At 37.1% G+C, this 14309-nt stretch overlaps 1 protein-coding gene across 2 annotated transcripts; it reads left to right on the top strand.

The window, feature by feature from the left end:
• The first annotated feature begins 1272 nt into the window (after positions 1-1272).
• stx7l (syntaxin 7-like) lies at positions 1273-9274 on the top strand. Of its 2 annotated transcripts, none has more exons than XM_028040695.1 (10): positions 1273-1372; positions 3157-3249; positions 3355-3424; positions 3636-3726; positions 3804-3941; positions 5231-5271; positions 5370-5460; positions 5559-5631; positions 7202-7284; positions 8102-9274. In XM_028040695.1, exons 2-10 carry the CDS (start codon positions 3165-3167, stop codon positions 8195-8197), a joined length of 768 nt encoding a protein of 255 aa, XP_027896496.1. In that variant the 5' UTR covers positions 1273-1372; positions 3157-3164; the 3' UTR covers positions 8198-9274. The 2 variants fall into 2 exon arrangements, with proteins under 2 accessions (XP_027896496.1, XP_027896495.1); XM_028040694.1 differs by having other exon boundaries at positions 1333-1372; positions 3152-3249.
• Positions 9275-14309: the final 5035 nt, after the last annotated feature.

Raw genomic sequence — 14309 nt, 5'->3', positions numbered from 1 at the left:
TGTTCACATTTCTACACTCTAACTACCATGAAAAAGCAAACACACGCAATTTAATGCTATAGCCTGGTGACCCGCGGGTCAACGGACCCTTGCAGACAAAAAGATAAGCGGATTCGAGTGCACACAGCTCAATACTGTCCAAATACCCAGAAACAGCATGGTGCAAAGTACAACTAGCCACGTTATGTCTCTTTGAGCATTTAAAATACACATTTTAGCGAAAGAAAAGCAATGAAGAACACTGGCCTTTGAAACCATTTGGTTCCATAGAGAAAGACAGAAAACAAAAAAGCCTCCGTGATTTGGAACTTTTAAAACCCACACCATATCTGCCTGCATCGTCACATAAAAGGATGATCTGTCGGGCCGATACAACCTGTCAGGACAACATTTTGTTTGCATTTAGGTGATCATAGTCAGAGGTTATGTAATGATGAATGACAGACTGATCCATTGATTGCTTAAACTCACAAAACTTTGATGTGCTAACACTGCACCTGTCTGCTCGTAACGGCATGTAAGAACAGGTGGTGTTATCTAATGTATTTTAAAGAGCATGTCAACACTAATTCCAAAGTACCAATGTTCAGAATGTTTCTGCAGAGTCTGAAATTGTAAAAAAACAAAACCCTCACAAAACAGCCAGCGGTTACACAGGGTTGTAAAGCAAATGTTGTTTAGGTAGGTCAAAGTAATACCTTCAAATATGTTTTGTTATTTCAATGATTATGGCTAAAAGATAAAAAACCGAGATTTAATGTTTCAGAAATAATGTAATATTTAAAACAAATATTTTAAATGAGCTCCAATATAAAAAAAAAATAAAGACTTTAACTACATGGAGTTTCTGGGATTTTTTTTCACTTCTCCTCGTATCCCCTACACTGCATGCTATAAACACTTTTTTTGTTTGTTTTTATTTATTTATTTATTTATTTATTTGTTTAAATGTCACAAGTTCATCTTAGTTGAATGGAATGTGCTCTTATCTTTCCCATTTTGTACAGTGGAAAGTCCTCTGTGTCACATTATATTTGTTGCGCGGCGAAACAGGAAAGCATGGATTCCCAAGTCTCTTGTATAAATTTTATAACGTTATTTCATTCCCTCCATTTTTTTATTTATTTATTTATTTTTTTACAGAAATCAACGTGGGATTTCGTTAAATGTTCTATTTGCTTATTTTACATTGATAAGCGTTTAGAATGGGGCTTTATTTTATGACCAATTTTTTTCTTTTAGCTGCTTCTGGGAGTTTTTGTGCCATTAAAGACCAGCCGGTGATGTGACGGCTGAGCGCAGACGGCATCATGTGACAGGGGAGTGGCTCCAAATCAGGAAACACACACCACCGCTGCGAGCCTCAACGAAGGTAAAGACCTAAAACTTCTCCAGAACCGAGCCGAATCTGGCAGTGACAGAGCCCACATATTAGGACTAGAACTCACTTTTACATCGCCGCTTTATTATTTAGCAGCAAAACGAAAGTTAATATGGAGGCTTCGGTAAACGGAATGCAGTGTGCACTTTGTTACTCACTTTTATACTCTCCATGTTCGTGTCAGCTGGTGGCGTTTGCTACCGATAGTTTCTACATCTAAAATAACTATTCGTTTTGACATGCGAGGTAAAGTCGTTTGAATTTGTCCCGTTTTCCTGAGATTTAAATCCCTCGAGTGATTTCCGCATTGCCTGTGCTCCCAATGGGACACGCCGACTTTGCCAAAAATGACACAAAATGAGACGTAAATGACGTCAGGGGAGAAATATTACGCAACTCTGAAGCAGAAAGGTTGTCTAAGGTGGATGCGACAGGTTAACAGCTGGTTCTCAGCAGGCCGGGCTCACTTCCCTTAAGTTACAGGAAGTGTGCACGGCTGACCCACATTGTGGTTCCTCTGGCCCAACCCGGCTACAGTGTAGCAGATAAATCCTTGAAACCAAACTAATCCTTACTTGTTTTAATTCAAGGAGCCTCTTTCTGTGGGTGGGCGCCACTGAGTCTGTGTGCTTTAATCAGTTGTTTTCACCTTACACATTCCCTTGTGTAAATTCATGTTGTGTTATTGTAAAACGTAGTTGGTCTGGCTGCTGATTTTGAATAACTTTTATGGTACATTTTGACCGGCTTTTATTGCACTTTGGTCACCATTGCTGTTGTCTTTAAAGTCCGTTGTAATAAAGTGATATGCACCAATCAGCCTTTTACTGGCTGGTACTGAAATCAAATTTTTTTTAAGTCCAACATTCTCATTCTGGTTTTATCTAGTTTAAAAGAAAAGTAAAATGTTGTGTTGTAGACAGGTTATTGTTTTAAAAATAGACAGTTTGGAACAAAATGACCAAAACTGCTGGAGCAGGAAATGAGGAGTAGATGAGGGGGAAAAACAGGTTCCACCCAACATATATTTATTTATTTTTTTTATTTTGAGTTCTCATAGTGTGATCGCCTTTAGAGAAGTTGCCTCAGTTTTAGCTTATTGTGGGATTCATGCAAAAATGTACAACAGAACTGTGTAATATGATTCTATTGTTAATAATTGAAACAAAAAGCTGCATAAATAACTTACGGAACTTAGCCTAGTTTGTTATTTTGATTGGGGTGCACCAATTAATTGGCCAGCTGATTTATGATCAGCCGATACTTGCATGTGAAACCGATCATATCCATATTCCTTTTGTTTTTTTAAATGTGACAAATTAAACACTAAAGGAACTGATGGTTTTAATTTAATTAATTCAGTAGTTCTCTCTCATTGCAGTTTAACCAAGTTTTTAGTGTTTCACAGTTATTGTTCAAAATAAGATTGGAACATTGAAGGTGTTTGGGATCTTTTTACATTAAAATAAATACATTCAAAATGAAGACAAACCACAGAACATAATAAATTGGTGTCACCCCAAAAAACAAAAAAACAATGAAATTGTTTCTTAACTGTTTCTTAAGATGATCCACATACATCTGAAGTTATAGCTGGTATTACACCACAGTAGACACTGAAAACTCCCGTGTATATTCCCACAGATGAAGGCTACATGCTAAAAGCTACTGTCATGTGTTAGTCACGAGAGCAGCAGAGCGCAGTAGCTATGGTAATGAGATCTCAGCGTGACTTCATGAATGAGCTCTGATTGTGTTGCCGTGTGTCAGCGCAGCTTTCGCCATGGCGTACCACGCTGGGATTCCGGAGGATCCCAATGTTTTGGTCCAGAACATCAGCTCCAACATCCAGAGGATCACTGTGCTGAGTAATGCAGACACATTATCATGAGCGGCGCTCTTATTGAGGTTACAACCACTTTTCTGAATCACAGAATTGAGATTGTGATGTTTATTTCTCCCTTCTTGCTCAGCCTCGGAGTTGCAGAGGGCGGTGTTCCTGCTGGGAACTGACCAGGACAGCAACCAGCTCAGACAGACGCTGTGAGTAATTTAGGCTTAGTTGGAGATGTTGCTTGTCTGTTTTTTTTTTTTCTTTTTTTGGTGTAAAATTATTTGACTAAAAGTACATTGAGGTACCACGGAAAATCCTACCCACACATGTTTATGTAGATAAAATAAATCCTTCTAACTTAGAACCACAATAGGATTTTTTTTTTTCAAATAATAAATAAATACTTTTTTTCTACAATAGTCAACAAAAACAACAGCAAGGCAACCAGCTGGCAAAAGACACCGACAAACTGATGAAAGTCTTCACGTCCCTTCCTATTGGCCCAGATCAGGTACACATTTTTAAATGGCTGTTTTGACCTGTGAGACATCATAATAGTAATTTTTTACTCTGTTTTGGTGGCTTTAGCGACAAAGGAAGCTACAGAAAGATCGGCTGCTGAACGACTTCTCCGCTGCTCTGAACAGCTTGCAGAAGACGCAGCGGCAGGCGGCCGACAAAGAGCGGGAGTTTGTCGCTCGGGTCCGAGCCAGCTCAAGACTGTCGGTGAGTAAGAGGCCTCCTCACTGGATGGATGACCGTCAAAGTTTAAGAGCTTCTGAGCAGCTTTAATGTTCCTGTAGAGATTCCGTTGTTTTAAATGTTCAAAAGAACATTTTTAGCTAATTTTTAATGGTACAAATAATAGATTTGGTCTTATTTTACTGTTGTGAACATTATTTCAGCAGCAAAGTTGTTTTCTTCATGACTTGTGCCCTTTTGTACATTATATTTACCAAAATAATAATCAGAGGAAGTTGGGAGATTTTTATAATGCAGTTTACTTGCATGTATTTCACACTGCCAAATAGAAACAGTGTCTTTGTATATGGCAATTTCTTCAGAAATGAGAACAAAACAGGAGCAGAAAACTCTTGAGTTTTATGATATAATCTTACAAAAATTGCAACACAACTCATAAAAAACTACTTTGAGCTCTGCAGCATGAGTGTTTTCAGTTTCAGACCCTCTGGCTGTTGATATAATGCTGAACACGGGTAAACTCATGCAAAATGTATACTTGACGATACAGTGAATTTGTGTCCTCCTCCACAGTAAGCTCTGGAACTGCTGGTTGAGGCTCAGAAACAAATCACTGATGTCCGGGAACTCTCCTCATATTCTATGGAAACGGCTTAATGCAGATGTAGTTGTCGCCATGTCAATGTGATTGGATGGCCAAGAAAGCTACAAGTAGATGTCTATTTGCTTTTTGCTGCTGGCACACTGTGAATTGGGGCCTGACAAAGTGCAAACTCATCTTGAATAAAATCACCTAATTTCTCAACCATCTCACAGAAAATTTAGCTGAAATGTGGAAATTGGACTTGACATCTAACTGGACTCCCGTCATGGTTGAAACAAAAATAACTTGGCTCGTCTTACATCCCTAAAAAGCATTTGTAACAATCTTATATAACACCAGATGTATGAGAAGTTCAGTTTTATAAGCGGCTCTCATGTTCCCTTTCCCTCATGCAGTACTGTGTTTAGACTTGGATTCCTTTGGGGGAGCCAACTTGCTTGGCAACTCTCTTCCCTCTTTGCTTATCTCACCAGACAGAGAAGTCTCTGTACCGACGTTTTTCATTTTAATAAGGAGAATCAGTGACTTTCTGCTTTACGTAGCGCCTTAGGAATTGCAGTGCTGATGCCACATGAGGGTACATTTGATGAAGCACTTTACAGAGATTGCACTTTATGCTTACTGAATCAATGTTTGGCTTAAGGAAACTGCTCTCTGATTAAACTTTCAAAATAAGGCGCATGAATATGTATTTTTATCTTTTTAACAGGGAGGTCAGCCTGACGACAGCTTTGGAAATGCACCTCCAAGGTTGAGTCAGAAGCTTTTAATAATGATTCATATTCCTTCTGCTGCTGCCATTGTAGTAAAGGTTTAAAGTAAAAATTTCTGTGCATGCATCCACGCAGTTACTCCCAGGTGCAATCACAAGCGGAGATCATCACCGAAGAAGACCTGAGACTGATCCAGGAGCGGGAGTCGGCCATCAGGCAGCTGGAGGTAGGATTTACAGATGAAGCGAGCGTGACTCCTCAGCTCTGTGTGTTAGCAGCCAAACATGCGAGCAGCACCTCATGCCTTGTGTTCTTTGAATTTAGTCCGACATCACAGACATAAATGACATCTTTAAGGATCTGGGCATGATGGTTCATGAGCAGGGAGACATGATAGGTGAGTATCAGTTATTTTTGGTGTCATTTTTCTTCTTCTGTTGTAAGGCTAAACTACACAAGAACAAGAAATAAGAGCCCCTTTGTTGGTTGTTTACTCCCAAAAAATGTAATAAAATTTGGCAAATTACATAGAATAAGTTAAAAATACGTACCATAACCTAGTCCCATGGATAATAGTAATTTTCCAGGTGTTGTGGTGGCACAGGGGTAAAAGCGCCACCCACATATGGCTATACCTATAAGTAGAAACACAATCCCGCTTTTTAATCCTTTGCTTCCTGCCAATCCCATCTGGAATTTTTGTACCTGAAAATGTCAATGTTTCCAGCTAAAATCCCAGTAGAGCTTAGCAAAGCTCGTTATTAAGACTTGTTGACCCGAAGCTGACACTCTTTGCGGCAGTTGTCTAACAGTGATGTTTGGAAAAATAAACTCCTCCATTTTCATCATTCCCATTGTTGATAGCTGGCAAAATAAAATATAGGTCCTTCACCGTAGTTGACCTGTGGCTTAAAAACAGGTCTTTGTGTGTTTGTACACAAAGAAACAGAACATTATGGATTACTAGTTAGACAATGCTAGAAACTCTGATCAACTCAAAATGTAAAATATAAATCAGAAAAGCCTTACTTACATTTTTAAAAGGATTGTTAGGAGTGTCAGTGTGTTTGGCTCTGCTAATTTTAAAACTTCCTTCTTCATATAGGATTTTTTTAATATAAAAAATTCTCAAATTTCATGTAGACCAGGTGTCAGCAACCTTTAAAACCCTGAAAGCTATTTTTGTCTTCTATCCAGCTGAACAAAATTAGTTGATAACCAAAAAGGCAACATAATACAAATTAGCTTATTTTTACACTAAAAATCATAAGATTTTTTTAAGTTAAAAACACATTTATTTTTGTATTTAGCTTAAATATTAAGAAAATCATCAAACTTTTACACAAAGAGAATTAATACATTTTCTTAATTTTTTAAAAATGGAAAACATTGTTAAAAATGCACATAGATTGCACCCAACGGACAAAAATTACATCGTAAAGAGAATATTCCCAACAATAATGGCATCATTTGTATTTCTGTTCAGGCCCCTGATTTAAACAAAGGGTCCATGATTGAAGGGACACATGAAGTTACTATCTTATTGTTCTCCACCACTCTCCTATTGCTTTAGCATCTCAATCACTAAGATCTATATCAGCTGTGGGGGGAGAAAAAAACGTAACAGTTGAAAGTTCATCCAACTCGTCAAATATATTATCAGCAAACAAAATGTGAAATGTTGCATCCAAGCTGTCCTGAGATTTCAATTTTGCACACACTGAAATTAGGATTCAATATATTGTGCAACTCCAACTGATTAAAATGCAAAGAAGACTAAGTCTGTGTCGTTGCTGATGGGTTGGTAAAGCTGATTTTGAGTGGTCAGCTCACTTGCTTTCTCTACAATGAGTCTAGGAAATTTGGAGTTAATAAAGCTGGTTTATGGTTTAGGATTATGTCCAGCTCTAGTAACTAATATGATGCGAAAATGGTGTAAATATGTGTGCATGTTTTGTGTTTTGCAGACAGTATAGAAGCCAACGTGGAGAGTGCAGATACCCATGTCCAGTCTGGCCAACAGCAACTTGCAAGAGCTGCAGAATATCAGGTAAAGTATAAAACAAAAAGAACATGCATAACTGAGATGAATAGCTCAGAAGTAGCTTTTAATATTAAAAACATCAGTTTAATCATGATGAAGCAGAGTGTAGGATCGCCTCTCCCTCCCATAAGAGGGAGACTTGTGAAGCAACAACATTAGTCACTGTGATTTCATAAATAACGGCACAGAAAAAAGGAAGCTCGCTCACTACTAAGTATTGTGGATCATCCATCTGCAGGATTCTTAAACAGTCTTAAAGCTACAAAATTAGACTTTTGTTTTCAAGACATTTGGGTAAAATTTGAAATGTTCTTTTTGTTTGTGTTCTACTTATTAATCATATTGGGGTTTTTTTTTAAGTTACTGAAAGCTGTAGACACATTCATGAATACAAACAGGGAATTTCATTGCCTTTTTTAGCCTCTTGATCATTTCAGTTCTGGATTTTAAATTGGACACAAAGTTCTTGGGAAAAGGATTTGAAATTTCGACCTGATCTTGTGACATTGTAGTATCATTTAGCACAAAGTGATTTAAAGATCTTTGGATTTAAACTCAAATGAACCAGTTTTCTAAATGTGATGGCTCCAAAGTTACTGCCAGCTTTGTCAGGATGTCGAAAACAAAACAAATCAGCTCTTTGCTCACACTGTTGAATGGGGCGCGGATTTTAAAAGCAGATGTTAAAAATGTGGAATTTCAAAATAAAGTGTAAAATATGTATCATGCATTTTAATTTAAGAAACAATAACAACAACAAAAAACTAGTTTTGATCCATATAATCCCCAAGAAACTTTGATTTTCTTGCTTCCTTTTTTTCAGCGGAGCTCCCGGAAGAAGATTTGCATCCTGCTGATAGTCCTGGCCGTTGCTGGTGTCGTAATAGGACTTATTATTTGGGGCTCTCTCAAAAAATAAGACCTTCCTCTTATTGTTGATGTTGTCAGCTGTGACAAAATATGAAACACAATCCCTCTTATCCTAAGTTGTCTGTCTATCTTACCCTCGTCGGCCTATTACAAAATTTGTTTGCCTTGTTTTTGACAATGATGGTAGATTTATTGTGAAAGGTGGCCTTAAGTGAATCATTTGATTTAGATGATATAGTGTTGATATATATTTTTTTTCCTTTTTATTGCTTCATAAGTGATGGCACAATTATTTTCCGAGTCTTTCTTTTGAATTGAATGATTATATAGATTATGGATAACGTCTTGGTATAGTGAATTAATATGGAGGTAAATATTGATCATCCTTCTTCCTGTCAGCTTATAAATGACAATTTCAGACAAACCAGATTCACCTAATACCTGTTATGCTTTAAGTTAGGAATGTGTACAGCAATTGAAATGATTTTGAGAATGCACATTTAGCAGTTTGAGCTATATTTAACACATTAAATTAAAATATAAAGCTGTCAAAGATTCCAGACAATAGAGGTAAGATTCGTTCCTTAGGTTCTTTATTTCCAATCAAAAATAGATATTTAAACAAGTTTTTCTTGGTCAAATAATGTATATACTGTCCATCCTGTACATAATTCACCTGGTGAGGGCTGAGCAATTCTGAGAATTTTTTTTTCCCCGTTTATTTTATTTTTTTGTATGTGTGTGGTTTATTTTAACCCACTGACATTTGACACTCCTGTGCACTTTTACAATAATTGTTTTTTTTTTGGTTGATTTGATCTCATATTCATTTGTAAAAGAAAATATCCAATTACGGTACAGTAGTTCAGTAGAAACTGTGTGATGACCATTTATTGGACTACTACCTATTATTCGTTGTATCATATACTGTTCATGACCAATCCCAAACTTAAGCCAAAGCCCATGAAGGCCTGATATTATATGTACAGTCTTGTAATAAAAGACAGACATTAATGCTACAGTTTCAGAAATGTTCCAATGCCTTTGTAAAATCTTTTTCCAATGTATAATAATATGGAGGTTTAAGATCTGATTGTAATTCTCAATAAATTATAGAACAAATTGAGTGCAGATTCCCTGTCACTGAATGGAAAGGTTGCATACGGATATACATCTCAGAAATTAAATATATTGTGAAAAGGTCAGATAGTTGTCACTCATTTCAGATGGTGAAAATCACATGCAGTAGATTCATCACCAATGGAGTGAAATATTTTAATACTATTTTTGTTCATTTTGATGGTTATGGCTTTCAGATAATGAAAATGTTGGTCTGTGTGGTTGATGAAACTTGGTGGAGATGCATAGAAAAAATGCTGCATCCAAAAAGGATATTAAATGTCATCGATTCATATCTAGAGGAATCTTCTTGGTGAAGGACCTCCAGTTGCAGTCAGTCTTGCAATGAATCTGAAAAAGCCTCTGACTGTTGCTGTATGACAGCCAACAGCTCAATGTGGCAGAGATGATACTCTACAGTAACATTGTCTGCTATTTATATTTGATTGTATTTATATTTGATTGTAGCTCAGATCTTGTATATCATTTAAACAGTTGTAAAACCAATACGGTGTTGCTGCGGTTTCATAACCACCTCCATCTTCTAAACCTTTTTGGCTTTTGTCATTAAACACTCTCTTTTTCCTCAGCTGCAGCCTCTCTATGGCTGGACTGTTAGACTTTGACATCAGCACAGCTGTACATGACATTCAAGCAAATAAACTCTAGATATAAGAAACGTTCTTTTGCTTCACTGATTTTGATCTTGGGCTTTTTTTTTTTTTTTTAAGCACAGATAGTCCTTGCTAAACTGGACCTGTCCAAAACCTGCATCTGGACTTTAGGTAACTTTCTGTGCAGCAAATTAATTTGTTCCCAATCATTTTGGAGGAGAAATATTTTGACTGGATGGATTATTTTTTCCTGTGAGATGACATTGCACAAAGTGTGGTAACTATTTGTGGCCTTTCAAATGTTACTTCTCCCTTAAAATGAATCTTTTTAATAACTGCTTTAGCAATGTCCATAACTACTCTACTGCACAAATAACGACAGAAGAACGTACACACCAAACACGATCTCAAGCACAGAGAGGCTCTATGTTTTCTAATGTCAGACATTGGTCACAAGCTGTACACATGCCAACAGATTTGAGATTTATCTCCTGGTGCAATACTTACTCATATTGCATCGCGCAAAAACCTCTTAAACTACTTTTAAGCCTCATTTTTTTGTACAAGCAGACGTTTTGATCAGCTGCTCTTTAGGCTCCTTGAAGGATCTTTAAACTTTGACATTTTCTTTCTGTCCACACTTTGTACCTGACGTTGTTTAACATAATGTGCAGTGTATAAATAATGAGGCATGTAGACAAGGGGAGATAAATACTTTCTCTCTAGAGGACGGGTGAAGCGTCTGAGAAAAAAATAGAAAAATGTCCTCAGAGACACATTAACCAGGAAGGAAAGGTATCTGTAGTGAACAAGTTCAGCTCAATAATTAAAGTTGAGGAAGGAAATTTACATTTTTGTACAAGGTCTTGAAACGAAGCTGCTAATAATTATTCCCGCTTATTCTTTCAGGCTTCAAAGAGTTAGAAACCACACGGTACATTATGTCCTTTCGTTGTTTATTGCATGAACTGAATGAAGTAATGGCCAACAGAGCACAGGGTGAGGGAGCAGCCTGGAGTTACCTCATGCATGTCAGAGCAGACAGTGTTGGAGTTGGACTCGGATATGGAAGTAGCAGGCTGCCGTGACGCAGGAGGAGAACTTTCCTTGGCAGGATGAGAGACGAGGCAGATTTGGATCTTGAGTTTGTAAATACAGTTTGGCGTTGGTAAGACAGGGAATATTTTCGGGGTCAAACTTAGAAAGTTGCAGGTTGTCGTGAAGAGCTGAGCAGGATTTTCCTTTCCAACCAAACTTTCGCAGCTGTGGAAACTCAGGAAAGCTTTTAAGGAGTTCAGAGTCACTGACACAATTTTCTCATGTTTATTTTACCGGATAATGTGTTAGAAAAGGTTAAAAGTGGAGGGTAGGACTGGAATCAACAGATGTTTATTTTTGGTAGTGTGATAAATTACTGTCTTTCCAAAATGCGCTGGGGAACCACAAACAATCCCAGGAGCTGGACTAACCCCAGACAAAGCAGAATTACCTGAAGTCTGAAGTCATCTTTTGTGATGAATAGCAGAAGTAACTCATCTGCACAAACACTGAGCTCACTGACATCAGGCTTGAATTTACGTGATTGTTGAAATGGCAAGCTGCTCCTAGTTTTCCTTTCCACAGGGAAGCTGCAACACGCTTTTTCCTGCAACATCAGTTTAATGGAAGGTGACTCTTTTCCATGTAAACAATCAAGAAAGAGGAGACTTTAATTTGCAATTGGCACGATGGCAGTATTTAAAGTCAAATATAGAAAATGTTCTTCGCAATTATAAAGTCCTAAATGTTTTTCTTGGAAACTTAAAACACCCATGTCTGTCCAAAGGTTTTTTATGCAGAATGGAAAGGTATTTCTCCTCTATGACTTATTAAGGCTTAAATGCATTAAACATTATTTCCATCTAATCATGAACCTGGCAAACCCGCTTCATTCTTAAGGACTGCGCAGTGGTAGAGGTGCTCTTGATATACAGTACAAAGAAGTGAATATAATCTTGTTAAAATACTATTTTTTGTTATGTAAAGAAAAAAACCACCATAAATAAAAATCTGATGTTAAAAATATACAATAATATGTACACACTTTTTAAATTGATGCTTTAATGAAGTATAATTTTCTTCTTTTCTTTGGAGTCTATGAGCATCCTACATTTTTCTGACACGGCAGTATTTTCTGTCTAATAGAGTCATGGAAGATGGTGAAGTCATGCTGAAACGATTCTTCTGATAAACTCCTGCTTTTTGTTCATTTGGGTGTGTGCTTTAACTTTCTAGACAGACATCTGAAAGTTTAGGAATAAAAACCTGAAAAAAAACACAAAACTATTTAATCTGAAGAAAGGAAAGTATGATGTCACACTGTGAGTGTGGGGTGTGTTTTCTCACCCTGACCTTAAGGATGCAAATTACAAATCCTACTAAGATAGTTAAACTTTACTGTAGTTTAGCGACTACTAAGATAATATTCACAAAGATTAATCAATATTTGACGTCTGGTGTGACTAAACACTGAAGCCGAAACAAAAAAAAATGCTGTTTCAAATTCTTTATTTGAGGGTTTGGATACGTAGGCAACCAGATTATTTCACATTTACATTTTCTCTCCTAAATATTTTTTTCAGGTAATTTGCACAGAATAGGTTATTAAATGATTTATCATGGTCCTTGTTTTGTTCCCGACATAACTAGCAAAAATGTCGTAGGTATTTAGTCATTTAACCTTGTTCATCTTTTTCAGATAATTAAAAATAAATACCTTTTTATAGAAGGCTTGTATTGTTTACGTGAACATTTCTTGAAAAAAACAAACAAACAAACAAACAAACAAACAAAAACCAGGAATTGTTTTGCGCCAGTGTCTAATAAAAAAGAAATGCAGCCACCAGAGGGCAGTGTGGCATCACTTGCAGATTCGCTGGTTTTATAACCTCCTATGGGAACGTTCATTGAATGTTTTCAGTTAAAATAGCACAGCTAAATGTCTTGGTGCAACCAGTACTGAACAGATTTCCCTGACAACAGCCACTCAGCATAACTGCAGTGCAGATGGCAAACAGTATGCATAGAGCAGAAACGTATTTTACGCACTTTCTGAGAAAAAAACCCAGTTGGTTGAAACAATCCTCCGATAATTGAACCACGCCAATCAGAGCTTTGATTTTCCCTCCAATGGGTTTTTATCACGTCTGCTCATCAGCTTTGATCTGATTCAAAACCCGCTAAGACTGTGGAACTCCTCATAGTCCCTGTCTTGTGCTCCTGGATCAAGACAGGGATTTTCAGTCTGCTCTGAGGCTAAAACTGATGATCAGTTTCTGGAGAAAAGAGCACAAACTTATTGCACTTTTAACCGTATTCCTCTTCCCTGTCCTCCTCCAATCTCCACCTGCAATGCTGAATCAGCCTGCATATCTTGCAGTCTAAAGTTTTCTTTAAAAAACATTTTTCTCTTACCAGAAAAATAATAAAAAAATCACTGTAGCGTTAACAGAATAAACGAGAATATTGTTTTAAGGATATTCTCATTCATCAATGCACACATGGACAAAAGCTCTTTCATCAGAAGCTCTAGACGAAGTAAAGTGTGTTGTTGACAACATGTGTTATCCGTCCACTTGTAATCCTCGGGGATGCCCGGAGCTGTAGAGGGCAGCATTCCTACCTGAGACCCAGGAATGTGAACCCAGCCAGTGTTCGCTCTGCTTCCATATAAAAGCTGCCTAATAGTCCTTATCTGTTTTGGAGGGATAGGTTCTAAGTTCAGAACAAAAAAATAATAACAATTCACATTCTCAATTAAGTTTTTGTTAGATTTATTTCATGTCTTCACTCACTTCTGAATGACTGAGGAATATCCAGGATGCATGTACTAAAATGATCCGTAACATAAAGAAACTGCAAAATTCAACATTTAACAAGCATTTGTAGCATTTAAGTCACTATTTGCCCTAGCTTGATGTAATCTTTGCAGTTGTGATGTATTAATGGTGTATTTTAGTACTAACATCATCATTCAACCAGGCAGTAATATCTCCAATACCTTATTTAATGAGATACTTCTCATTAAAGATTTATCTTCTCACTAGAATGGTGTACCTAATAAAGTGGCCAATGAGTAGCCCCACCTTGTGGTGGTTGAAGGACATAGCAACGCAACTGGCTTCAGAAACATCAACTTTATTTAATGCAATAATAAAACACTGAGAGGAATAAAAAAAATAACCAAACTGAAACTGAATCTTCATTTGTTGTTCAGGCTCACACACAAGGAAGAGTCAGCTTCGCTGCTCAGCTAGCTGCCGCAGGAATTTAGAAAAGCAAAAGTTTAAAACTCCAACGAGCTTTAAATAATTGCAGTTTTCAGGCATGATTACAAAAAGATTCTCGGTAAGCCCAGTTTATTTCTAAAGTAATAAAATAAGGCATACA

Source organism: Xiphophorus couchianus, chromosome 15 (genome assembly GCF_001444195.1).
Source record: "Xiphophorus couchianus chromosome 15, X_couchianus-1.0, whole genome shotgun sequence".
Lineage (NCBI taxonomy): Eukaryota > Metazoa > Chordata > Actinopteri > Cyprinodontiformes > Poeciliidae > Xiphophorus > Xiphophorus couchianus.
This window is presented reverse-complemented; position numbering and strand designations above follow the sequence as displayed.

Bases quoted from the DNA above. Each gene is read 5' to 3' on its own strand.
- stx7l (XM_028040695.1), top strand. From the start codon at position 3,165: ATGGCGTACCACGCTGGGATTCCGGAGGATCCCAATGTTTTGGTCCAG. The intron at 3,425-3,635 runs GTGAGTAATTTA...TTTCTACAATAG, and splicing joins AACCAGCTCAGACAGACGCT to TCAACAAAAACAACAGCAAG. The intron at 5,632-7,201 runs GTGAGTATCAGT...TGTGTTTTGCAG, and splicing joins TGAGCAGGGAGACATGATAG to ACAGTATAGAAGCCAACGTG.